Source organism: Bidens hawaiensis, unplaced genomic scaffold (assembly GCF_021521415.1).
Source record: "Bidens hawaiensis isolate Kalapana, Puna unplaced genomic scaffold, B.hawaiensis_p1.1 tig00000780_1, whole genome shotgun sequence".
Lineage (NCBI taxonomy): Eukaryota > Viridiplantae > Streptophyta > Magnoliopsida > Asterales > Asteraceae > Bidens > Bidens hawaiensis.
Genome location: NW_027491045.1, coordinates 246,755 through 273,678, shown reverse-complemented (window position 1 = coordinate 273,678; position 26,924 = coordinate 246,755). Strand labels below are relative to the sequence as shown.

Below are 26,924 nucleotides of genomic sequence, written 5' to 3'. Positions count from 1 at the left end.
TGTTTGGTCGGCACCACACGGGTTACCCGAATCATACATATGTGTCACCGCTCATTGGGTTGATCCGGTGACATGGCAATTGATGAAACGCACCGTCGCTTTTGAAAACTTCATGTTCCCACATACCGCCGAAAAATTGTTTGAATTGGTTGATGAAGTTATAACGACTTACAACTTGAAAAATAAAATATTTTCGATTTCGTTTGACAACGCATCAAACAATACTAAGGCGGCCGAAAAAATTTATCATTAAATATTCACCACCTTGTTACAGGGATTTTTTTCATGTTCGATGTGTTGCACATATCATCAACTTGGTTGTTCAAAAAAGTCTCGACAATGAAAACATTTGTCAAGATTTAAAATTCTTTAAACTTATGTTACAAGATGTTTTCAAAAGTGGTAAAAGAATCTTGAATATAAGAACTATTGCAAGTCGGTTAAAAGAAAGTATTGGGGGGCGAATTGGGACGTTCCAACCCGTTGGAACTCAACTTGTCATATGCTCAAGTATGCTTTTTCCCAACACCAAACTCTACAAAGTATTCATAACAATCTTGTTGATGTACGCGAGGCCGATATGGTTCCCAAAAGTGATTGGGTTAATGTCGGTTTTTGTTGGAGTATCTTGACGTGTTCAAAACCTCAACAACAAAGTTATCGGGAGTCTATTATCCTACTAGTTGTTGGGTTTTGCAAGAATTGTACTACATGTCTTGTACTTTAAATCCTACTAGTTGTTGGCTTTTGCAAGAATTGTACTACATGTCTTGTACTTTAAAGAGTTTGAGTAGAAGAACAAACTCTTCAAGAATATTATGGCGGTAATAAAGGAAAAGTTCTTAAAATATTTTGAAAACATGTTGCCGGTCTTTACTTGTGTCGTCGCTTTAAACCCCTATTGGAATGTTCATTGGGTTGAGACAACGATCGAGGAAATATTCGACAACATGGGTATGCACGAGATTGTAAGGCCCCGTTACCGGTAACCCTACTTTCGTGTTGGATTTACTCATAAACACAGTTCTAAATATCAGAGTTATTTAAAACATTTACGCGGAATGTAAAACTTTCATAAAACATTACATAATTCATAATTGGTCTCAAAACATTCATTGTCTTTCACATTAAAGCATTAAAGTTAACACATCACAAGTCTTCAGATGCCAGACTCTCGTTCAGTGCCATGTGTCCCCTCAAGCGAGCTGCCTCATTCTACTCACCTGCGTGCATACTAAAAGTCAGCTACGCTGAGTGAGTTCTAGATAATCACATAATCATACCATTCACATAACAATATATTCATCCTTTCATTCATACTTTTATACTTTCATACTTTCTTACTTTCATACTTTCTTACTTTCTTTTGTATTAACTTACTTTCATATCTTATGTTATAAAGAGCATTACGCCCTACATTCCTCGAGTATTATTAGGGCTCGGTACCCTCCTTCCTCGAGTATTATTAGGGCTCGGTACCCTCTTTCCTCGAGTATTATTAGGGCTCGGTACCCTCCTTCCTCGAGTATTATTAGGGCTCGGTACCCTCCTTCCTCGAGTATTATTAGGGCTCGGTACCCTCTTTCCTCGAGTATTATTAGGGCTCGGTACCCTCTTTCCTCGAACATTAGTAGGGTTCGGTTCCCTAGTTCTCGAATATTAGTAGGGTTCGATTCCCTCTTCGTTACCATACAACCATACATTATCATTTCTTTCTTTTATTATCTTTATCACGTTCATACACGTAAACATACATATCATACTTACCTTACACATAGCGTTACAACCTGACAGTACGTGCAATATCCGAAGATCGTTCACGTAACATCAAGCAATCATTCATACATATCATATCATTCACATAAGGCATACACTTATCTCTTAGGATAAGCGTATTAACAACATATTGAGTATGCACACAGCCCCGAAAACATAACACATAAGGGGGCTAGAAACTCACCTGAATACGGTTACGTTCTCCGTTGATTGTAATTCCTTTCTTTAACTGGGCTCGGCTAACTGTATAATATTTACACATATCAATTAACTACTACTACCCGTTTTCAATAACTGCCTTAACACATTTCCCATTAGGTTTTTAATTCATTTTAAAAAAACGAACTTCGCTTCAGGCGAAGTTAAACCTTAGGCGAACTTGGAAACAACTTGGTTCTGGCTTGATTCGATCGAATAGGAACACGTTCGATCGAATAGGAACACGTTCGATCGAATACAACACGTTCGATCGAATACAACACGTTCGATCAAACAGGAACACGTTCGATCGAATAGGAACACGTTCGATCGAATACAACACTCATTCGATCGAATACAAAACTCATTCGATCGAATGAGTTGGAGACCATTCGGTTGCTTCCCTATTCGGTCGACTGGACTTGTTCGATCTACGCATTCGATCGAATGGACTGATTCGATCGACTGGTTCGATCGAATGAGTCTGGTTCGACTCCTTCAAGCTGGCGACGGAGAAACCCACGGGTTTTCCAGATTTTCCAGATTTTTGACCCAAAATCGACGTTTTTGACATGGAAATGCTCGGGATTGAAAGGGCTATCGATTCCTTGTACTTTTAAACACACAAGCTTGCATTTTGACACCAAAACAAGGCGGTTTTTGACCCGAAAACTCAAGTTACGAAAATGGGAGTTTTTGCTCGATTTGAGGTCGAAAATGGTTATGAAAACGGATGATTTTCAAGAGGGACTTACCAAAAACGATTAGGAACAAGATTGTGGACTCGGATTTGTGATTTGAGAACTTTCTCTCTCTAGCTTCTCTCTCTAGAAATGAGAGTGTTTGGGTGGGTGTAAGTGAAGGAAGATGGTGAAAATGGTGGAAGTGTCAAGAACTTTCGTTTATATACTACGGGTTTGGTTAGGCTCGGGTTGGCTTCCTACGGGTCGAGACAGGCCGAGTTCATAAAATAACTAAGCCCAAGACCCGTTCCTTACTCGACATTAAATAACTAAACATAACTTTCTTTTATTTATTTCCTGATAACCCGAGTAAACTTCCCATCTATTAATAAGTAATATAATTAATATTACCTTTCAAATTTCGGGATGTTACAGAGATCAATCCGAAGTTGTCGACGGAAGCGAAGGAAAAGTTTAACAAAAACCTTCAAGACCTTTATGACCATTATTTTCAAATTTATGGTCCAAGCATGAGATCATCTTTTGTGAAAAAAAAAACGACTAGTAGGACGTGCAAGGACCGACTTATAAACTTGATGAATGTGGTTCGTGAATCGGCATCTAAGAGGCAAAGAGGAAACACACCAACTAGTGAACTTGGTCGATATAGTGGAGCAAACTATGTTGAGGGCGCAACGGTCGACGAAATTCGCAATATTGATTTGTTGGCTTGGTGGAAAGGAAAACAAAACGAATTTCCTATTCTATCCGCCATGGCTCGTGATTTGCTTGCCATACAAGCCTCAACGGTTGCTTCCGAATCGGTGTTTTCTCTTAGTGGGAGGGTATTATCAATGCGAAGAACAAATTAAACTCCCAAGTCTCTAGAGATTTGCATGTGCCTAAAGAACCATTTGGATGCGGTGGATCGTGTACAACACAAGGCAAACTTTGAATACGAAATACCAATAGAGCGTCATATTCATGATGAGGAGGCGGAGGACGGGCTTTCTTCCGATAATTCGGGTGGTGAAGAAGACGATGGTGAAGACGAAGAAGAGTTGTAATTTTTATTTGTTTTAGTAAAATCATTTGTAACACGATCAAAGTTCAACTAATATTTAGTTTTGATTTGTTTAATAACTACTTTTGTTTTGTTTATTACTAGTAAAGGTTTATTTCTTATTAGTCATGATTAATTTTTTGTTACTTTTTTAATAACGACGAACATTTATTTATTTAAACAATAATTATTACAAACATTATTCGTATGCTTGCATAAGGTGGAGTTCGACCCCGCTTTCGGAAACTTCGAGCAGTACTTGCACCAAGCCATCTCTTGTGAGTCGGTCATGACACACAAATCGTAATGAACCCAAACATCGGGGCATCGTGTTGTTTCGATCACCATAACGTCGTTGTTAGTTGCCATTTTTTGTCGATTTAACCTTAATTGTGATTTAGAGTGAGTTTTATAGTTTTGAAAGTGGTTTAATTAAGAACACACAACACCTTGCTATTTATAGTATGTTGGTAAGCTTTATATAGTAAAAAACCGATTCCAACGGTCACAAACGCCTATATAGCCATTGAAACCGGGTTTCTAAAAGCTATATTATCTAAATTTCAAAAAAAACAGGTTGAACCGGTTTTTACATAAAACCCGGTCCCGGTTCCTACCCTAACCGGTTCCACTAAACCGACCCTTCCCGACTGGAACCGGTCTCGTTTTCTACCCGGTGTGAAAGAAACCAGTTTCGAGTTTTAACAATACCCTATATTGTGCACCTCTACAGGCTACCACCTCAAACGTCACACAAAACACAAAAGTGCGTTTGGTTCACGAATTTCTTTTTTAAGAGGCTAAGTTTGTAATCTACCAAAATGAATTTAAAGCTTATGATGAATATAAGGTGTGGTACGTTATGATCAACAGCTAAAAAGAGTGAGTCTGTGACTATGTATACTTTTTAGGGCATATATGAACCGCATAGGCACATATATGAATATGATGAAAGAAAGCAAATATGCATACCTACCCTAACCGTGACAAAGCCAACTACCATAAAAAAATAGTAAAAAACACAATCACTTACAAAGCACACTAGGCTTTCCAACATTCTCAACAAAGTATCTTCAAACAAACAAACAAAACACCAAGAACAATAATAATAAAAATGTCAGCAGGTTCCCCTGTTTAGCATATCATCAAACTCTATACTACAGACCCACTTTGTCAACACTCCACATCACTGCAACACAAAACCAAATCAATTTTCATAACAAATCCAATAAAGATAATTTAAAAAAAAAAACAAGCAAACATCAAGACAGGTTTACCTGCTGCTGCTGTGGTTGCTGCTGATAACCAGCGTACCCGCCTGCTCCTCCATAGACCCCATAATAAGCATTTGGATCCTGAGCTGGTGGAGCATACCCATAAGCCGCCGCTGCAGCATCATATCCCTGTCCATAACCATAATAACCACCGCCACCGCTACCACCACCATACTGGCCTTGTTCGGGCTGTCCCTGCAAACAAATACACGAGTCAAATACAAGCACCGCCAACTATAGGTTAAATTTTTTAAAAGTAATAATTACACTCAAAAGTCAAACCTGTTTGCTGGAAGGACTACGGCCCCATGAAAGGCGTACACTCTGACCTCCTAACTCTGTCCCATTCAAATGCGACAAAGCTTGCTCTGCAGATTGCCTATAACACAAGACTGACAAAATATTAAGTATAACAAAAAAAATTATATATATGTGAGAATATTGATTTGTTGTTACCTGGTAGCAAACTGAACAAACCCACAACGTTTACCCATAGGTATCTTAACATGAACAAGTTCACCAAATTGGCCAAACACCTGCCTCAAGGCTGCATCAGAAACACTTGGATCCAACCCACCAACAAAAATCTGCGATCATAATTTGTTTGTTAAAGATGTGGGATATAACCCAACAAGATCTGTCAAAAGAATAAACACAACAATACCCACAGTTGTATTGTTAGGATCACTCTCTCCTTGATTGACTTCAGCACTCGGGTAGGAAGCTGCACATGTTAAAAATGTCAAAAAAAAATTCTCAGAAGCGCCTAAAAACCCTAGACTTTTTTAACACAAATGCAACCATATAAACTTTATAGCACTATCTTGAGTAGAATACACACTCTAGGTTCTTACAGAACTACAAAATGTAAATACTATAGAAACTATAACACAAACATATACAAATACCAACCAAATTGTAATAAAAACATATCTTAGAAAGCAACCTCATTAACTAGAAGCATGTACGAGTTAGCTTTAAGATATTAAGATAGTCAAGGTAAAAGTACTAAAGACATACACTCCAATACAACAAAAGTTAGAGGATAAGCTTAACTATCATACATTAGTAATCTACACACACACGGTTTGAAAGAACTCATGAACACGTCTGACACACTGATATTATAACAAAAATTACTTCCATAATAAAACATGATAACAGATAAACATACACTAGTAAATTACTTCCATAATCTTCAAGGAGCCTGTAATTCTTTCCATGATAGATTTTATTCCTAACCACCCTCTAAATCTGTTAAAAGTTACTTTCAAGACAAGACATACACTAGTAATTCAACACACCATTTGACAGAAAAGTAGTCACACAGACAAAACATGTGCACAAAACCAACTTGTTAATATCAATTTTTGTAGTCTAGAGTTGATTATCTAAGACCTAAGCTATCAATATCGGTGATATATCGGTGCTATATCACCGATATATCGGTTCTCGGCCCCCCAGCAGCGTATCGGTCCAAAATATCGGTTTTAATATCGGAGTCGTTATTATCGCCGATAAGTACCGATATATCGGCGATATTTTACTTTGTGTGTATCGGTCATATCACCGATATATCGGTTGGGCCTGTTATGAGTGCTTTTAAAGCCCGTATATATTATATTAAGTTATTAACCCCTAAAATCTTAAATATGAAGACCCAACCCAGCTCACCTAAAATCCTAAATATGGTGTATGTATGATTCTCGTGCACAATAAGCTTACTCACCACACCTTTTAATCTAAAACATTGTGTACGTATATTATTTATTAGTATTCAGTATTGATACATGTATATTCACTTTTGAAGTTTTGATGTTACTATTAAGTATTAATATTATGAATGTTTTAATGTGATATATATATATATGTATGTATATGTATATAACCGATATATCACCGTGAAAGTACAACTTCGCATCCAAGCTCACTGATAGATAACATAGCACATTTCCATCAAGCCACCACAAACAAAGAACTAAAAAAAAGGTTAACTTGGTACTGAAAGATGACCTATATTCTATAGAAGCTTTTAGACTTGATACGCCCAAATATAAGATGAAAAAAAAATGTCATTACCACATAAAGAATATGACATAATGTGAGAAAGAAAACACTTGGTTCTAAGAACTGTAAAAACACCAAATAGAAAAGAAAGAAACGCAACTACAGAAAAGTAAAAAACTGTGTACTTTAATACTGGTAACCAAATATAGAAGTAGAAAATAAAAGGAATTGAAAGGGAAAGCTAAGCTGAATGTAGAAAACGAAGCGGAAAAGGAACTGTAATAAGGAAAGAAGCTCATTACATAAACATAACCACTGACCTAAACCAGACCACTGCGATTAAGTAGAATCATTTCAGCTGAAATCGGTTCCAGGCACCCAAAAATGAGAGCCTCTCTGGGTCCTGCTTTTGAGACAACATGAGCTTTTATAAGTTTTTATGCATACTTTTACATTGTTAAAAATACTGCCTTGTAACTAACTGCGGGAATGAAATGAACCAATGACTAAAATTTATAGTATCCCCAAGAAACAAACGATATAACATCTGAGTGCATAACAGAAAGAACCAAAAACAAAACAAGTCTATCTAAAAAAGATAAAATCTAACATAAAAGTATTTAATCAAACAAAAGCAATCATCTGAGAGTAGTTTCACGAAGGGTGACAACATTTACAAAGTTCAAAAACATACCTTTTTGCATGCCACCGCCACCTGAACCAGCCTTAGTAGCAGCAGGGCCAATTCTCATTGGCCTGGAAGAACAAAGAACACCATTCATTTCAGTCATGGCACGAATTTGTTCACTCTCATCTCCAAATCTAACAAAGCCATATCCCTTAGTTCGTCCAGTTGCTCTATCAGTAACAACTTTTGCTCCTTTCACAGATGGATACACATTTTTGAATGTTTCTTGCAGTAAGTAGTCCGTAACATCTGCAGCAAGATCACCAACAAAGATTGTGTAATCAGGAGTATCACCATTGCGCTTCTCCCCTGCCCCAAATGTAGCCCAGTTGAGCCTGAAATTCTGCTCAGTTGATGGCATTGTAGTTCCATTAAAGGTCTGCAACGCATTTTCTGCACCAGCACGACTCCTGAACTCAATAAAACCATATCCCTCAGGCTGTCCACTTTGCTTGTTTCTGATAATTTTCACGGAAGCTACCTGAAAACAATATTAGACTAAAATTCAAATCTTTAAAGATCTAAATAAAACATGAAGTCAAGTTATCGTTACAATAAACATGACAATAAGTGTGGATAGGTCAGTTTGAGTCAGTTCCGAGCCCAAACCAAACCAAAAACCAAAATTTAGGTTTTTAAATTTTAAACATCAGTCAGTTTCAGTTCAGTAAAATTGGCACAAAATTAAATTCCTACCAAAAATATTTTTCCTAAATAAAAACTTAATTGATTATTAAACAATTGGGCTAAAATATATATGTGTTATTAACAAATTCTTACAAATTATTAACACTTTAATCAAAATTAAAATAATAAAAAAATCCTTAAATGGTTTTAATTACATTCAAAACCTAAACAAAACAAATTTTAAGTTTTTACAAAAACATAAAACCAAACACTTTGCATGTAAACCAAAACCAAAACCAACCGAAAGCTCATTTTTTATAAAATGATAAAACCAAACAGTCCGTTTTTATCCGGGTTCGGTTATTTCAGTTCGGTTTTCTCTGCCTCAAATCAACTGTTTCAATTTCATGCACAACCCCTAATAAAAAGCTTTAAATTTTTAACTTTAATTACATGCAAAACCAAAACCAACCAAAAGCTCAATTTTTATGAAAACAATCAAACATAAAACCAACCAGTCAGTTTTTATTCGAGTTCGGTTAATTCAATTCGGTTTTCTCGGTCTCAAATAGATTGTTTCAATTTCATAGACAACCCCTAAGTGTCATAATAAGTCAGGGTTACAATAAACAAAACATTAAGCTAGGGTTACAAATAACATAATAATAATAATAATAATAATAATAATAATAATAATAATTACAATACCTCTCCAGTATTATAAAAACAATTAGTAACATAAGTCTCATCCATCCAATATTGCAAATCCCCAATCCACAACGACCGGATCTCATCACTCGCCTGACCACCTCCATACTGCTGCTGCTGCTGAGCCGCAGCAGCTTGCATCATCTGCAGCGCGGCTTGCTGCTGCTGAGCCGCCGCCGACGGCGCCTGGTGCTGCTGGCCCCACATATGCGGCGGCAGCGGCTGCTGCTGCTGTTGTGGCGGTGGCTGCATCATCCACTGCGGCGGTTGCTGGTACTGCTGCTGCTGTTGCTGCGGTGGCGGCTGCATCTGAGCTAGTTGTGGTGGGGCCATGCCGTTGCCTGGTTGCATCATGGATAGAAACCCTAAGGTAGAGGTTAAAGTTAGGGATAAGAACCCTAGGATGGATAGTATAGACCCTAATTAAAGATAGGGTTGATTAGTGCCAGAGGATATTTTTGTCCGAGTTGTGTAGGTTTTATATGTGAAATTAAAGTCATTGGGCTGGTTATTATGGGCTGATGACAAGAAACTCAAAGCCCATAAGTTATATCCTTTTTTATAATAGTCTTCATGTGCACAAATCGGGTTTTATAATATTGGTAATAGATATTATTCTCCGTAGTACGGGTGTCGTTTTATATTTTTGTTTATAATATTATAAGAATATGTTTTTTTAGTTTTTGGTACTGAAATGAATACCCTATTTGTACCTTATGAATAGGGTCGGGTACATGTTTGGGTAGTAAAAACCCGGGTATAAAAAAAACTAGTCCTAAGTTTTTTTTTTCTTGTGGGGGGGAGGGTTCGGTTAAGGGTTCGGGTTATTTGGGCACCTTTAGTCTCTATTATCATTTCTTCTGTAACAGTGATGGGTCAATATTCGAGGAGGGTCAAGATAGTTTCTTACATAGGTTTATGGTTCGTCGGTTCAGTCGTGGGTTATGTATGATTAGTGTTCAACTATGAGCAGTCCTTTGGATGTTGACCGGATGAGTGACCGTGTGGATGTTCACTGAACTAGTGACTTGCTTGATTTGTAGTTAAAGCAATTGCTTCATTTCAGTTTTAAGAACGTTGGTTTAATATTCACAACGGAAACTCTCAAAAATGCTTTCATGTCACGTTTGCCATGATTTTGTCCTCTCGTGTGTTGGATTTATAAGTCTAGCACAAAATATATGACAATTTACCGTTGATGTATGAACTCAAAAGGTCATAAGCTAAGCAATTGATCGAAATATGGGGTTTAATTGTTGTTTTGACTTACGCATCGGTCAACTTCAAGACTGTTTTTGTTGAGTAAAATAATAATATAAAACGAACATTTTATATGGTTGATATATTTTACTGAGTTGCATGATATACATGCACGTAATGTGGTTATAAAAATGTTTATTCTTATATAGATGATTTGATACAAGTATTGTTGTTCGTGTGACATGTTTTATGTATTTTTGCAACTGGATTAATATGTGGCGTCCTACTTTTTGATTATGTTTATTCTTATATCATTGAGTTACGTGAAACACATTATCATAATGGTAAAGATGTCATGTTGGTTTAAATTGTTGTTTTGACTTACGCATTGGTCAATTTCAAGACTATTGTTATTGAGTAAAATAATAATATCAAATGAATCATTTTATATGGTTGATATATTTTATGGAGTTGCATGATATACACACAAATAATGTGGTTATATAGATCTTTATTCTTATATAGATGATTTGACACGGGTAATGTTATTTGTGCGACATGTTTTAAATATTTTTATAACTGGATTTATGTGTGGCGTCCCATTTATTTTATCATGCTTATGCTTATATCAACGAGTCACATGAAACACTGATACACATTTATCATAATGGTAAAGACGTCATTTTGTTTGAACTCGCATGATGTTGTTCCTTTTATGAGGATTATGTTTGTATCTCTTGTCCCCGGCGAGGGCGAAACACATGAATATGGGGTTTGAACAAATTTAAATTGGTATTCTCATTATTTTCTCAACCATGAAGTTAGAATTCTAGAGGGAGAAAGAACAAGAAAGAGAGAGAGAGAGAGAGAGAGAGAGAGAGATTAAGTGTTACGGTTTTGGAGAGCCAAAACACAACAAAAAACATTTTAACACTTTAATCACATAAATTGTTTGGGTCGGTTGTAAATCGGCTATTTCTTCGAGTACTTGCTAAATCACGATCAAAGAGTGTGTTATCCATGTGTTGTGTTCTTGACGTTTAGGTGCAAATAATCGAAAAAACCGAAATGGAAGAAACCGAACGTAAGCATTAACCAACGGTTAATTTTTTAGTTTTTCGAAAAACCGATTTTTGGGTTTAGATTCAGTTATCCATTTAAAAAAACCAAAAAAACCAAATCGAGCCTACGTTTTCTACGTGTTTTTTAAGATATTATGACCGGAAACAAAACACCAAAAGAATCTACCATTGACAGTGATGAAAATTATGAAGATGATGAAGATTAGGTCTATAATTTGAAGATAATAAATGAATATTCGGGCCAAACTTTTAGTGTTTTTTTGATTAAAAATTTTGTTAAATTTTAAACTCTACTACTCAAATAGTTTTGAATTTACTTGGTTCCACGTAACACATGTCTATTTTTGTATTTTGAATTCAATATATATGAGGTACTCTATTTTTTGAATTCTTTTTATTATTTTTTTTGTAATGTCTACTCATAATAAAAAAACCGAAAATAACCGAAAACCAATCGTTTGGTATTCTAAAATAATCGATAGCTTTGGTTTCGGTTTGAGTTTCACCCAATAACCACACCAAACCGAACTCACCCCTAATTGTCTTGGGGTTCTATAATTGATTGGTGTGGGTTACTTTCGAAGAAGGAGACACTTGGGTATATTGTTCATCGTTTTCTATCTTGTTCTACCACTTACCAAATGTTGTTGTGTTAACACATATGGATTGTTTTAGTTTCAAGTGTACTTATATTTGGATCTCGATGGTTTTTCGTTTTATAAGCTTTAAAACTAACATGTTAAGCTTTCATTGGAAAAGATTTACATAATGACATATTGAAAACCCAATATCACGACCCAAAAACAGCTAAAAGAACTCCACTTCTTGTTTTTTATTTCCTTAAGCGAACAGACATGAAAACTTGACCCGTTTGTTCATTTACTTTGGTTTGTTTTTGTTTATTTATAATCATTTAACCTAACTTCATGTGTTCATGTTTATTAGCATACTTATTTGAATTTATTTGTTATTTAATAGCAACGCTAGCTAGTTCATCATGCTTCAACCCATCAAGCACCCTATAACACGTCTCGTTTCATTCTTGTTCATTCGGTTCATTTATAATCTTACTATTTATGAAGCATATGTATTTTTCAATAAAAGAAAGAGGGAAATTTCTTCCAACGTAAACGACATCGTTTGTCTTTTAAAAAGTAGTTAGTCACACTCCTTGTTCAATATCATGTCTTTTTAGCTTTATGTTTCTTGGACGAAATTGCTATAAAAGGTTATCACGGTATTGCCACTTTATAATTTGTCACATAAATTAGAATCAAAGGAAAACTAAATTTATATAAAACTTGTAAATCATTTGATTAAAAAAGACACTTCAAGCAACTTACAATAACAAAAGATTCAAGAAATATTTACACAACTAATATTCATACCCATTCAACAATAAAACTTTTTTGGTTAGCGATTTCTAGCGGTTAATCCTGCAATACATAAACCTCCATTAGCCTCGTTATAAGAAAGATGTGTTTTTCAGCCGACGTGAAAATCAATACTAGTTTCTTTATAAGAGAATAAGTATGGAAGTAAAGTGTTATTGAGTGAAAGAGCATATACAAGTCTTCTCTATTGTGTGGTATTTAATGTTTGTAGTGATGGATTGTAGGTTAATATCACTTATCATGTATGTTGATACAAGTTTGCAACAAAGACACACGTGGTTTGATATCTTATTGGTTGAGAGAAAATATTCACTCTACCCATTTGTTCACAATAGATCGTGGCATTAAAAGCTATCGAGGATCCGAATATTTTTTTCATGAGTCGGGTCGATACAAGTTCGTATTAAATCCGGGTCATTTCTCATCATTGTAAATGAGAAAATTCAAATTAGTTATAAAAAGTTTAAAAAGACAAAAACAACTTTTAAAGAAAGGAAAAGTAGACTAAAGAATTGTCTCTTTGTTAAGACAATAATAACTAAATAAGGTCTATCTATAAATAAACAAAAACAATAAAAAGAATGAAATCAAATAATAATTGTATAAAATATATATATGCTGCCTAATTCGGACCAGACGATACCTGAATCAGACGATATCATTAAATTCACAGTCTACACGAAAACAATAGCTAATAAATGCTGCCAAACAACCTCAAAATACTGTTACCGCTGCCGGCGGCGTTGGTGGTGGTTCTGCTGATCACCGTCGTAACCGCCACCGCCGATTACGTCCGGCCACCGGCTCGGAAAACCTTACACTTTCCATGGGATCCAAAACCTTCATCTCAACCTCAACAGGTTTAATTTAATTTGTCTTCTACTTTTGTTTAACATTATGCTCGTGAATTTATAATTATTGTAGATCGAAGTGTAATTTATATATCTATTGGTTGAATAGATTGTTAATATATCAAATACATGTATTTAATCCTAGGGTTTTGTTAAATTTCTCAGTTCCTGATTTAAGTTGTTGATATTACACACAATGGTATTCTTTTATTTCGGTGATAAACAGTTACAAGTGCATTAACATGTTTATATAGAAGCTAATTCTACGGCTAATAACTTCATGATTAAGAAAACACTAAACGGTCCGGATTTAGGGCCGGCTGCCTCGAGGTGTGCATGAACTGAAAACTGTGCAGTTAATATCGGCGATGTATCAGTTATCGGTCAATATTAGTGGCGATATTGACGCTTTCTGAATATCGGTGATCAGTCATCCCACCGCGGTCAAATATTGGTCGTTGACCGGTATACGATGTTTTACCGCATTAACTGCATAGACCCAAAAACCGAACCTAAACAAAAACCAGCGGTTTGGTTTTATCTTTTTGTGAAAACCGAACTTACGGTTTGTTTTTTGATTTTGCATGTACTAAAAACTGAAAAAACCGAACTGAATTTGTAGATTTTTTTAATTTAAAGTAATTTATAAGACTGTAATAAATACAAACATGTAACTCATATCTATTAGGCTTTTAGCACTACTGTATAACTATTAGTTAGTTATTAAGTAACAAAATCATTTACGCCTAAATGGCAAAAAGAATTTTTGCAACCCAAAAATTTTAAGTTCAAATGGCAAAACCGAAAAGTTCAAAACTGAACCGAAACCAAAAACTAAAATAAGTTTCAGTCTTCAAAAATCCAAAAACCAAAGTTTTGGTTTAGGCCAAAACAGACCCAAACTGAACCTTGCACAATAAAACTGCCTTGCACCCTTCTCCTTTCCCGTGATCTCCACAATCCGGCCCACGAGCCCAACCGTTTATCTCACTGCAATGACAGATCATGTTGCCATTTAGGAACTTGTTGCTGTTTTATATGGTAGATTTTATTGAATAAATATTAATGAAAGTTAAATATTCCGATTTCTAGGGCGTTTTGAAATATACTTAAAGTTTCTGTTTATGCAGGTGCATATTTCCTTGGCAGGGGAAAACCACATTCGGGTAACTTGGATTACAAGTAACCCGTCATCTCCTTCACTTGTTGAATACGGTACATCACCAGGCAGATACACTTGCAGGGGTAATGGAGAGACAACCTCTTACAGCTACATATTATACAACTCAGGGACCATACACCACACTGTTATCGGGCCACTAAAACCCAACACCGTTTACTATTACAGATGCGGAGGCGAAGGATCCGAGTTCCACTTCAAAACCCCACCGTCAAGCTTCCCGGTTACATTCGCTGTAGCTGGTGATTTAGGTCAAACGGGCTGGACAATGTCAACTTTGGACCACATTGATTTATGTGAGTATGACGTGCACCTGCTGCCCGGTGATCTTTCTTATGCTGATTACGTACAGAGACGGTGGGACACGTTTGGTGAACTGGTGCAGCCGCTTGCGAGTGCAAGACCGTGGATGGTTACGCAAGGGAATCATGAGAAGGAGAATATACCGTTTTTTATAGACGGGTTTGAATCGTATAATGCCAGGTGGAAAATGCCTTATGAAGAAAGTGGATCAAGTTCGAATCTTTATTATTCGTTTGAAGTTGCAGGTGCTCATGTTGTAATGCTCGGTTCGTATACGGATTATGATGAGAATTCTGACCAATATAACTGGTTAAAGGTAAGTTTGTTATTTTTAACTTAGGAATATAAGTTATGTCAACAGTAACGTTTACGTTCTAATTTTTCTGTTTTTTTTGTTTAACAGGCGGATCTTTCAACCGTAGACCGTAAAAAAACACCATGGTTACTTGCATTATTCCACGTGCCATGGTATAATAGTAATTATGCACATCAAGGTGCAGGCGACAAGATGATGGAAGCAATGGAGCCGTTGCTTTATGCTGCTGGTGTTGATATTGTTTTTGCTGGTCACGTGCATGCTTATGAACGATCGGTATACTTCTAACCTCGTGCTAGTTTTATTTTTTATTAAAATTAGGACATAACTTTCATTGGTTATTAATATAATATTCTTGTTTTTCAGAAACGCGTGTACAATGGCAAATCTGACCCGTGTGGTGCTGTTCACATCACGATCGGAGATGGAGGAAACAAAGAAGGTTTGGCACACAAGTAAGTTCTGTTTCATGAAACTTGGGTTTTTACTATTTTGCCCTTGCACAAAGAAAAAGTGACGACACAGTTAACTTAGTCTAAGGGCTATTTGTGTAATTCATTACTAAAACTTTCTTCACATTAACTGCATTAAACATACATTCTGGAGATGTTAATGTTATGGCCACTGACACACGGGGTTTGACTTTGGTTGACCGTGAATAGGTACAAGGATCCGTTGCCAGAATGGTCTGTGTTTCGTGAAGCAAGTTTTGGTCATGGCGAGCTGAAGATAGTGAACTCGAGTCATGCCTTTTGGAGCTGGCACAGGAACGACGATGATGAGTCCGTGAGGTCTGATGAGGCGTGGATAACGTCGCTTACAACTACTGGTTGTGGTGCCAAGGGACAAAAAGAAGGTAGAGAAATACTTTGGTATCCTTAATGTAGTAAATGCTGGTAGTATAAATCACACTCGATTTCGTTATGCTTGTGTACATACGCGACTATTAAGAGTACATGTTACTTGACAGCCTCTATTCTCGATATCTTATTTATCGTTGCTTATAGCCATTTTCACTGCTGTTTATCTTGTGTATACTTTTGGTTGCTTGATTTGTGACACTTCAACATCTAAAAAATACAAACACATATGTGACATTAATAGAATTTTAAATTTAGTTTTATTACATGATTATCGACGTTTGGCTACTAATTTGTACAAATTTACATATTCATAAAAACTATTTGTTTTATTACTTGTAAAACAATTAAATGGGTTATTTAAAAACATGCTACAACACATGACAATAATCCAAGTGGCGTATAGTGTGATTAAGATAATGGTTCCCTCATATATTTCCATGTTTGTTTTCAATCTGAATTGTAAACCAAACCAATCAGTGTTGTTTAAAACTTATTACCCGAAACCAATGTTTTCATAACCGAATCAGATAGCAAACCATACATGCTACCGGTTCACTGGTCGAACTGGCTGAACAATTTTGTCTAAAAAAATGACAGTGAAGGTTGAATAAAAATTTGATTGAAGAAAAGATTCCCCACCCCCATAGTGAACCGGTCATGTTTTCTAGTCGGATTGGTGAACCGTTTTGAACCGACCGATTTTTTAAGAACCGAGAGAACTATGTAGAACCAAACCGGTGAGTGAACCAATCCCGGTCTCAAAAACAATGCCCGAAACAACTCATCGTGAACCCAAATCGATACACCACAAACACCAACAAAACACACTCGTCGAACAAAAGTACCAGACACTAGACGTAAACAAACTCGATTCAAATTTACAACCTATCTATATCTAGAGGTGCACAAATCAGGTTTTCAAATACCCGGTTCCGGGCATGGAACCGGGTTCGGGTATGACCGGGTACTGGAAAATCGAGTATTGGTAATACCCGGATCGGGTTCATCCGGGTATTGTCTCTGAAAACCATACCCTATGCATCGGGTTCAGGTCGGGTATAGAACCGGGTATTTGAATACCCTATTTTCGGGTGTTGAAAAAACACTATTATCGGGGTTTTCGGGCTTTTTTCCGGGAATAGATTGAATTGTTTTAAGAGGGTGCCCTTTTTGGGGTAATTTTAAGGTACTGTTCGGGTACACATCGGGTATTTGAAATACCCAATTTCGGGTATTGAAAACACCCGGTTCCAGGTATGGAACCGGTTCGGGTTTTCAGGTATTACCGTGTACAAATCGGGTCCGGTTCGAGTTTGAGTTTTAATACCGAAATGCATACTTTATCCGTAGGGTACGGGCAGGGTCGGATATTAAAAACCCGGTATAAGTAAAACCGGTTCCGGTTTTTTTTTCCACCTCTATGACTCTTATCTATCTATCTATCTATCTATCTATATCATTCTCTCATAAAAATTTGAATCAAAAGTGTCATAATAACATAAAAGCGGCCCAAAGTGGTTGGTTGGGCCGAGGAAGATATTGAAAGTACAAAACTACCCTTGATGTATCATAATAATGTTATGTTGTGTATATATGCTCTCAGATTTGACGCAAGCTAGGGCTAGTTTCAGCTGGTGGCCGTCGACTTCAGGTCTACACACAGTAAGTTTATTTCTATTTCGTTAATTTGTTATTACTAACGGTTTCAATAGATTAATTAATTAGCTTACCTTGTTTTATGATTTGATTGTGCTCTATGTTATTAAATTGTTTCGATCATCGATTGATTGTATGATGACTTTATTAATTGTTGAATTTTGTGCCAACAGTTATGATCTCGTTTAATTTATTATTATATATATGTTGTATAATTGAAGTGTTTAACTGATCTGGTTTTATGTTTTTGTAAAAACCTATGCAGTTGATATTGCCAATATAACATCGGTCCCTTGGTAAAATATCTGTCAGAATATCTGTACCGATAATATCAGCGATATTTGATCGATATATCACCAATATTTCCGATATCAGTGCTTTAAGTCTTAATCAGTTCCTACTTGCTACGATTGTTAGTGTTTTGCAAGTTGCAAAAGAATAATTTGTTAATGGTAGGAGGGTATACTGAATTATTAGTGTTAAATTGCTATATGCATGAATTTTGCATGATATTAAAATTACCGATATCTCACCGTGATAACTGATATCTCATATATCCGTCCTTGACCGATATCCGATATTTTCCGCATTAGCAGCTTAGGTAAAAACCTAATTTAAGGTTTGGTTAAACCTGAACCAAATGTTATATTTTTATTTTAAGTAATTTATAAAAAATTAGACTAAATGAAGGATTGAAAGAGAGCAGGATTGGGGCGTGCATGAAATTGAAAAAAAATATCGGAAAAATTGATCTGAAACAAAAACCGACGGTTTGGTTTTATGTTTTTGTGAAAACCGAACATACAGTTCGGTTTTGCTTTTGCATGTCATAAAAACCGAATAAACTGATCTGAATTTATATATTTTTTATTTTAAATAATTTGTAAAAGTTTAATAAATATGTTACTCAAATATTATATAACAATCAGTTAGATATATATTCTTAAAATGTTGTAGGACCAAATTCATTATTTTGGGACAATTTTTTTTTCCGACTCAATATTTCTAGCTCAAGAGGCAAAACCGAAGAAACCGAAACCAAGCCGAAAATCTAAAAACTGAAATTAAACGGTTTTTAAAAACCAAATTTTGGTTATTGGTTCGGTTTAGCCCAAAACCGACCCAAACTGAACTGTGCACATCCTTATTAGATTTGAATTTGACATTGATAAGTGCAGTGTATGATTTTGGTCTAATTATAATATTGACATCTTAAAATTGTATCTAGGGTTAGATTGACAATGGCAGAGAATGGATCAGGGAACGACGATACTAATTTGGAGATTGTTAACAACGAAGCGTCAGTTGATGAGTTGTCAAGAGAGGTTCAAGAAACACTTTCACTCTCACAAAGGCACAAGTTTTGGGAAACGCAGCCCGTTGGGCAGTTCAAGGATCTATCCAACACGAACCTGCCTGAAGGCCCGATTGAACCTCCGACACCTATCTCTGAAGTTAAACAAGAGCCTTATAATCTCCCGAATCCTTACGAATGGGTCACTTGTGATATGAGCTCTGCAGACACGTGTGCAGAGGTCTATAACCTTCTTTCAAACAATTATGTGGAAGATGACGAAAACATGTTCAGGTTTAATTACTCAAAAGAGTTTCTCAGGTGGGCCCTGCATCCACCGGGCTATTATAAAACCTGGCACATTGGTGTTCGTGTCAAGACTTCAAAAAAGCTTGTGGCCTTCATAACGGGAATCCCTGCGAGAATGCGGGTTCGTGATGAAATTGTAAGCATGGCAGAGGTTAATTTCTTGTGTGTTCATAAGAAACTAAGGTCCAAACGTTTGGCCCCGGTGATGATCAAAGAGGTCACGAGAAGGGTTCATTTGGAAAACATATGGCAAGCTGCTTATACGGCAGGGGTCGTTTTACCGACGCCAATAACCTCTTGCCAATACTGGCACCGATCGTTGAACCCTAAAAAGCTTATTGATGTCGGGTTTTCAAGGCTCGGCCCGAGGATGACAATGAGCAGGACCTTGAAGCTGTATAAACTACCTGACTCGCCCGTCACACCCGGGTTTAGGAAAATGGAACTTCGTGATGTACCTGCAGTGACCCGTTTACTTCGAGCTTATTTACTGCAGTTTGTGGTTGCGCCTGATTTTGATGAACTTGACGTGGAACATTGGATTCTTCCAAAAGAGGAAGTTGTTGACAGCTACGTGGTTGAAAGCCCCGAGACTCACGAAATAACCGATTTCTGCAGTTTTTACACGCTGCCATCGTCGATTCTCGGGCACCCGACTCACTCGATTCTGAAAGCGGCATACTCTTATTATAATGTTGCAACCAAGACTCCGTTAGTTCAGCTGATGAATGATGCTCTTATTGCAGCAAAACAGAAGGATTTTGATGTTTTTAACGCGTTGGATGTGATGCATAATGAGACATTCTTGAAGGAGTTGAAGTACGGGCCGGGTGACGGTAAGCTTCACTATTATCTTTATAATTATAGGATTAAGAACATCTTAAAATCATCAGAACTTGGGCTTGTGCTTTTGTAGTTTGAAAACTAGATCATGGTTTTGGATATTATGTGTTGGTTTTAGATTTTGATAATTATCTATGTACTCTGGTTGGTAATTTGATCTCTTGAATTCATAAACATCCATCTTTTTTTTTTTCTTTAAAGTTGAGTGAATTTTTTTTTTTCATTTTGTTTCTTATATACTTATGTTATGACTATCTGGTTTTGAAAGACAGGGTAACACACACATAGCTATTTTGGGATTGTTATATTATTAATTGTGTAAATAAATATGTGATGTATTAGATGAAAGTTATACAGGTACCAAGTTTGTTTAGACTTGCAAGGCTAGTGCTATAGTTGAGCTTATATAGTGACACTTTGGTTCAGCCTTCAGTGCCTCAATATTAAATGAGCTCAAATATAAGCTTGAGTTTGTTTAAGCTCGATTCGAGTTTTTAGTTAGCTGATCTTAGATAGCTCACTGGTGACTCGTCTTGTTAACCCCTATCTCCGATCTTTAAGGGGGGGGGGGGGGGACACTTCCACTTCCATGTTCTAATGAATTTAGAGTTTTTTAAACAGCAAAAGATTTCATTGAAATAACTAACAATGTTTACACAACTTTGTGATGGCTCGCATTTTCATACTTAACCCTCATTTCATTTTTTTAAACCACAACACGAAAACCTTCTCATCCTCTTAACACTTTCTTCATTTTTGTCTTCAAATTACTCAACAAATACCCATCACTTGAGCAACCAAATCCCAAATCAATAATTTGGGTAGTGACAAGAAGATGGGGCCACGAAGAAGACGAAATGTTAGCAATGGTTTTGGTCTATGTTTTCGAAGACTTGGTGAAACAACGAATATTGGGATTTGGCCATGAGTTTGTCACCATTTTGTTTCAAAGGGAGGGTCAAGCGATCGAACAGAGCATCAAGTATGTTCGAAATGACAAAATATGTCCAGACAAATTAACGCTCTCGATAACGACACATTTGAAGTCACAACAAAAGCCAAACACCGATGGAATTGGGAATAATATGTTTATCTATTTTATTTATTTAATAAAGTGTTGTTTCAAGTATTTATGTATTTTTAAATTTATAATCTATGCATTTTTTACAAATGTCACAAAATGCCCATAAGTATAGCATTGTAACTACGCATGGTCTTACAGTTAAAAATAAAAACAAGTCCAATAAAAAATGACAAGTGAATACTATTTCTTTTTAACAACTAACGTGTAAAACACGCCCTAATAGCTAATAGTCTTATATTTAAAAATAGAAACAAGTCCAATAAAAAATGACAAGTGAATGCTATTTTTTTTTAACAACTAACTTGTAAAACACGCGGCTAATAACGACCCTATATACCCATATTCACTCACAGCCAGAGGTAATTAATTACAACCAAACCCACCAACCAATGGCCGAAATATTATGATAAAGCCATGCTTTTTTCATTCTTTCAGTTCTAATTTATAAAATATCATTTGAGATCCGAATCTTTATTTAATTCACTTGTTCCCCAACCAAACTATTAACTATACAAACCGAAAAACCCATACTTCCCTCCCATATTTATCACACATGATCTCATAACTCCACATTCATCTTAGTAACCGAGGACGAAGATCGGCTAGGGTCAGCTTCTAGCTGGTCTCGGTTTCTAACGAATCTGGATTTAACCCACCCGAAAATTCATAAAATTGGACACAAAAACCGTTCAGCCGCCGGTTGCTCAAGCAAGCAGTTGTCTCAAGTAATATGTCATTTTTTTTTCCTTTTATGCTTCATATTTAAAGTATCTTTATTATTAAAGCAAAAAAACCGAATCAAACACAATGTTAAACCCAAGCCAAATTTGTATTTTAAACGTGACATCCTTGTACTCAAAAGTGTTGTTAGAGGGTTACGATGCACAATGTCATTTATGTCTTTTCTTTCAGTTGTAGGGATTAAAGCCAGGCGAATGGTGGGTTGATAGTAACAGTGGACTAGATCACTTTCATAAGTATTTTTCTATGGATAATATTTTGTGGTATTGAACGATAAAAACCTGACATGTAAACAATCCAACCGTTTTGAGAGAGGCTAATCTAGTAGGAAACACCCACCATAGTATGAAAAGACCAGATAGTCCACCCCCTCACCTAAAAATAGACCAACCAAGAAAGGGCGGCGTAGCATATGTCATGATCAGTGCCACAAAATAAGTCTGATTATTTGTTACACGATCCAGACCTTCGTTTGAACGTGTAACATATGTCATGGTGAGTGCAATGACATAAGGGTGAATATTTGTTGCGTGGATTGTGGTGGTGACGTGGATGAAGTTTGTAGCCGCAAGAGAAGCCGTTTTTAGATTGATTGTTGCATGACCCAGTCTTCTGTTCGAAACGTATTGATGTAGAAGTGATGTTACTTGTGTTTAATTAGTGACCGTAATTGTAATATGATTAGGGGAAATCTAATTACCAATGTGGTTTATTTTCACTTCAATCAACTTTGTTTTATTCACTTTTTGTTTGTGAGACATTTGATTAATAATCTTGGGCGTAGCTTTGTAGGGCCGAGATGGCCCGACCCTTCGTTTTTTCTTGGTATTGTAAATTTATTCGTTTTCGGCCAAAAACTTTTACACATTGTGTAAATTTACCCGTTTATGACCGAGATTTTGAGCCCAACCCCCTCTCGTTTATAATTTTTTTATACGTATTAAGTCCCGCCCCATAGGCATACATGTCCAAGTTTCGCCACTTTTAATATTTGTTTTGAGTTGACAATTCCGATGATTTTGACCAATTTTTATACATAGTGTAATTTACCCGATTTTTTCACTGTTAATAGTGTTTGTTTGAGTTGACAATTCCAAAGCCGTTTTTAGAGTGATTGTTGCATGACCCAGTCTTTTGTTCGACACCTATTGATGTAGAAGTGATGTTATTTTGTGTTTAATGTCCGTAATTGTAATATGAAATGGGGAAATCTAATGACCAGTGTGTTTTATTTTCAGTTTAATCAACTTTGGTTTCTTCACTTTTTGTTTATGAGACATTTGATAATAAGACTGTTCGCTATGGTGAGGGGCTTCGAAGCCCCTCCCAATGCCACGTCAACGCCACGTGGGCACTGGGGGCTTCGAAACCCCACCCGAAAGTCGCCCCACTATGGTGCGGGGGGCTTCAAAGCCCCTTTAATACATATATACATATGTATGTATGTGTGTTTGAGAGAGAGAGAGAGGGCCCCACCATCCACACCATCCGCGCCGGCCGTTTGAACGGTGAAATCCACCGCGCCCCACGGCGGTGTTCCCCGCCCGTCGCCCAATGCCACCTCAGCCCTCCACGCCCCATAGCGAGTAGTCTAATCATGGGCGTAGCTTTGTTGATTTTTCCTAGGCATTATAAATTTATTCATTTTTGGTAGGGCTGTCAATTCCTAACATGATCCGAAATCCGACACGAACCTGACACGAAAAAATATAGGTATTTGGTCGGCTGACACCGCACGTTTTCTTAAACAAGTCAACCCGAACCCAATCTGTTAAAAAGTGGGTTGACATGTTAACCCGTTTAACAATTTTAGTGAAGCTAATATTTTGATTTTAGAGATAAAGAGTTTTAAACTTTAAAGTTAAATACTTAGATTTTTAAATTTTCATATATCAGTTAACTTTTAAAAGTAAAACTAATTTCTTTTTACACTACTTTTATCTATTTTTTACTTTCAATGTTCTTATTATATTAGTTCTAACTGTTTATTCTCTGGTTATTTCATTAGTTTGTTTTTATCTTAAATTAAAGAGTTAAGTGTCATTTTGGTACCTGTGGTTTGTTCAATTACGCAACTTTAGTACCATTTTTGAATTTATTGCAAATGGCAACCTCTGGTTTTTACTAAAACTTGCCGTTTTAGTACTTTTTTTAACCTCGTCTATTTTATCTGTTAAGTCAGGGGTACTTTGGTAATTTAGTAATTTTTTTAATTTTTCATTTGTTTTAAAAGCCTCCCCCTTTTAAACTTTCACAACCCTAAAACTACGGCAACTTAAAACAATTGCAACAAAGACATACGGCAGCGATAAAAGAAGTTATGGTACCGACGATTGTTGTCAAGCAACTGCAAAAACGGTTTTCCGACGAGTTCCAAGGTACCAATGATGGCGGTGAGGAAGGTCGATGGCTGCTGCCATATCTCCGGCAGTAGCGGCGGCGACAATCAAGTTCAATTGGCGACGATGGCTCTAGCGGCTAGGGTTCCGCCACCGTATTCGACAATGGTGGAGAAGAACAAGCAGCGACATATTAATGGTTCAAGACGAAGCGACGATGACGATATGGTTCAGGCGAACGTTTTCCGGCAGCCTGTTGCGTTCGCCGGCGAGATGAAGTAGTTAACGGCGGTGGACTTCCGATGGGGTTGTATGTCGTCGGTTGTCATTTCAGATACCTGCTATATTGCTATATGTAACTTCATCATTTTAACATTTTCAAATTTGTTTCAATATTTGTATGATTTTGCCTAGAATTCATTGAGTTAAACGTCTAACTTCTTCAGTTTCGGATTTTACATCTGCAAGTTTGTTGGAGCTCTGATTTGTTTTTGCTCTGTTTATGAAACATAATAACTACTTTGCAGTTCTAGAGTTCTTCGATCTTTGTTTCAGATTATCTTCCATTGTAGAGGAATTTTATGAATTCTGGTATGTGGGGCATTTAAAAACAAACAAAAGTAAAAAATTTACAAAACTGACTTAACGGATAAAATAGACGAGGTTAAAAAATGTACTAAAACGGCAAGTTTTAGAAAACTGAGGTAGCCATTTGCAATAAATTCAAAAATGGTACTAAAGTTGCGTAATTAAACAAACCACAGGTACCAAAATAGCACTTAACTCTAAGTTAAATATGTGAACCTAAGTTTTTTAATTGTGAATGAGAGACGAATACACAAAAACAATTAGGTTTATCACAATTTATTAACAAGTTTTATATGAATAAGAGGTAATTAATTGTTTAATTTATTACGAAGTCAATAGGAATTACTCATATACGTATATGAATGTAAAATGGGTTGACCTGAAACACAACCCGAACACGACACAAATTTAAATAGGTGAACACGACATGAATAAAATATGGGTTGGGTTAGGATTGAAGAATCTTAACACGCAAACCCGCCAACCCGACACATTTGACACCCCTAGTTTTCGGCCAAAATTTTTTACATATAGTGTAAATTTACCCGTTTATGACCGAGATTTTGAGCCTGGCCCCTCTCGTTTATGATTTTTTTATACATATTAAGTCCCGCCCCTATGTCCAAGCTTTGCCACTGTTAATAATATTTTTTTTGAGTTGACAGTCCCGATGATTTTGAACAATTTTAATACACAGTGTAAAATTTTACTCGATTTTGTCACTGTTAATAATGTTGTTTGAGTTGACAATTCCGATGTTTGTATATATATGCATACCAAATTTTATACACAAACTTTTCAATTTCGACGGATTTTTACCATTGAGCGATTAAGTGGCGACTAGTTGGTAGAGTGTTAACTAGCAAATACTCAGGAATTAATCGCGTATAGACGGTATTTTTACAACCATGCTTAGGGGCGTCTTTGTAATTAGTTTAGATGTCTTGCTATAATCTTTTTTTTTAAAACGACCAACTAAGTAACGCCGGGTACTCCGTACGCGGCCCCCATTGGCTAAAGGCAACCCGAGCCGGCCACTAATCCGGACGGACGGAGCGCATAGCAATACTATAATCAATAGCGCAAACCATTCAAAAGAAGGTTTTATTTAAATATAGCAATACTATATAAAAATCATAGATAACAAAAAGATTGATTTTATGAAACAATTTAAGAAATAAAGTATATAAAAGTTATTTGAGTTGAAAAGGTTTTGTATAATTATATTGAAACAAAACTAATCAACAATGACTGATTTCTTGTTTTACCTTTTCAGCCATAGAAAATTAGAAATATTAAGATTAACTAACCAAATAACAGGCAGATAGCATGGAAGGATAACCGGCTTTTAATAAATGAACAAACATGAACGTATGTCTTGTTCGTTCATTTACATTCGTTTACATTCATCTATTTTTGTACTCTATACTTGTTCAAGTTTGTTCGTTTACACTCGTCAAAGTACTAATATAATTATTTTTTGCCCGTTATAACTTAGTCCTTAGTCTAGTTTTTCAAACTTTTTAGGCCTAACACACTGTTCATGACATGTCTTTTGACTGAATTTATCTCAATTTTTTCCGTCTAAGTTAACGAATGAGCGCAAATATGTTCATTTTCTTAACAGACGAACACGAACAAGAAACTCTTGTTCATTTAGTTATTCGTATTCGATTGTTTGTTCGTCGGCTGAGTTACATGTGCGAACATGAATATGCTCTGTTCGTTTTTGGTCAGTTATAAAAAAATACTAATTGAAAAAATCAAAGTTGAATTAAGTTTTTAACAGTTGATTGCAATTGAAGGTTAATATTCCCTGAAGACGAACTGTAACGTCACCGACGGTGACCTACATTG

General features: G+C 36.2%; 2 protein-coding genes and 1 pseudogene across 4 annotated transcripts; 2 read left to right on the top strand and 1 right to left on the bottom strand.

Annotated features, from left to right (window-relative positions):
• Positions 1 to 4,982: 4,982 nt before the first annotated feature.
• Positions 4,983 to 9,432, bottom strand: LOC143537592 (polyadenylate-binding protein RBP45-like). Its single transcript, XM_077031331.1, has 6 exons — positions 9,025 to 9,432; positions 7,696 to 8,170; positions 5,663 to 5,718; positions 5,451 to 5,581; positions 5,277 to 5,373; positions 4,983 to 5,189 (listed from the first exon to the last, which is right to left on the bottom strand). The coding sequence occupies exons 1-6, from the start codon at positions 9,376 to 9,378 to the stop codon at positions 4,983 to 4,985; spliced, it is 1,320 nt and encodes a 439-aa protein (XP_076887446.1). The 5' UTR covers positions 9,379 to 9,432.
• A 3,889-nt stretch (positions 9,433 to 13,321) lies between these two features.
• Positions 13,322 to 16,370, top strand: LOC143537586 (purple acid phosphatase 18-like). The gene is made up of 5 exons (XM_077031323.1): positions 13,322 to 13,560; positions 14,682 to 15,350; positions 15,438 to 15,626; positions 15,717 to 15,805; positions 16,013 to 16,370. Exons 1-5 carry the CDS (start codon positions 13,399 to 13,401, stop codon positions 16,230 to 16,232), a joined length of 1,329 nt encoding a protein of 442 aa, XP_076887438.1. The 5' UTR covers positions 13,322 to 13,398; the 3' UTR covers positions 16,233 to 16,370.
• A 1,385-nt stretch (positions 16,371 to 17,755) lies between these two features.
• LOC143537572 (glycylpeptide N-tetradecanoyltransferase 1 pseudogene) lies at positions 17,756 to 20,467 on the top strand (annotated as a pseudogene). 2 transcript variants are annotated; one of them, XR_013136085.1, is made up of 2 exons: positions 17,756 to 17,864; positions 19,098 to 20,467. The product of XR_013136085.1 is annotated as a glycylpeptide N-tetradecanoyltransferase 1 pseudogene, transcript variant X2 (transcript). The 2 variants fall into 2 exon arrangements; XR_013136081.1 differs by having other exon boundaries at positions 17,779 to 17,875.
• Positions 20,468 to 26,924: the final 6,457 nt, after the last annotated feature.

Bases quoted from the DNA above. Each gene is read 5' to 3' on its own strand.
- LOC143537592 (XM_077031331.1), bottom strand. From the start codon at position 9,378: ATGATGCAACCAGGCAACGGCATGGCCCCACCACAACTAGCTCAGATG. The intron at 5,719-7,695 runs GTATGTTTTTGA...TAACATGTGCAG, and splicing joins TGGCGGTGGCATGCAAAAAG to CTTCCTACCCGAGTGCTGAA. The intron at 5,190-5,276 runs GTTTGACTTTTG...ATTTGTTTGCAG, and splicing joins GTAGTCCTTCCAGCAAACAG to GGACAGCCCGAACAAGGCCA.
- LOC143537586 (XM_077031323.1), top strand. From the start codon at position 13,399: ATGCTGCCAAACAACCTCAAAATACTGTTACCGCTGCCGGCGGCGTTG. The intron at 15,351-15,437 runs GTAAGTTTGTTA...TTTGTTTAACAG, and splicing joins ACCAATATAACTGGTTAAAG to GCGGATCTTTCAACCGTAGA. The intron at 15,627-15,716 runs GTATACTTCTAA...CTTGTTTTTCAG, and splicing joins TGCATGCTTATGAACGATCG to AAACGCGTGTACAATGGCAA.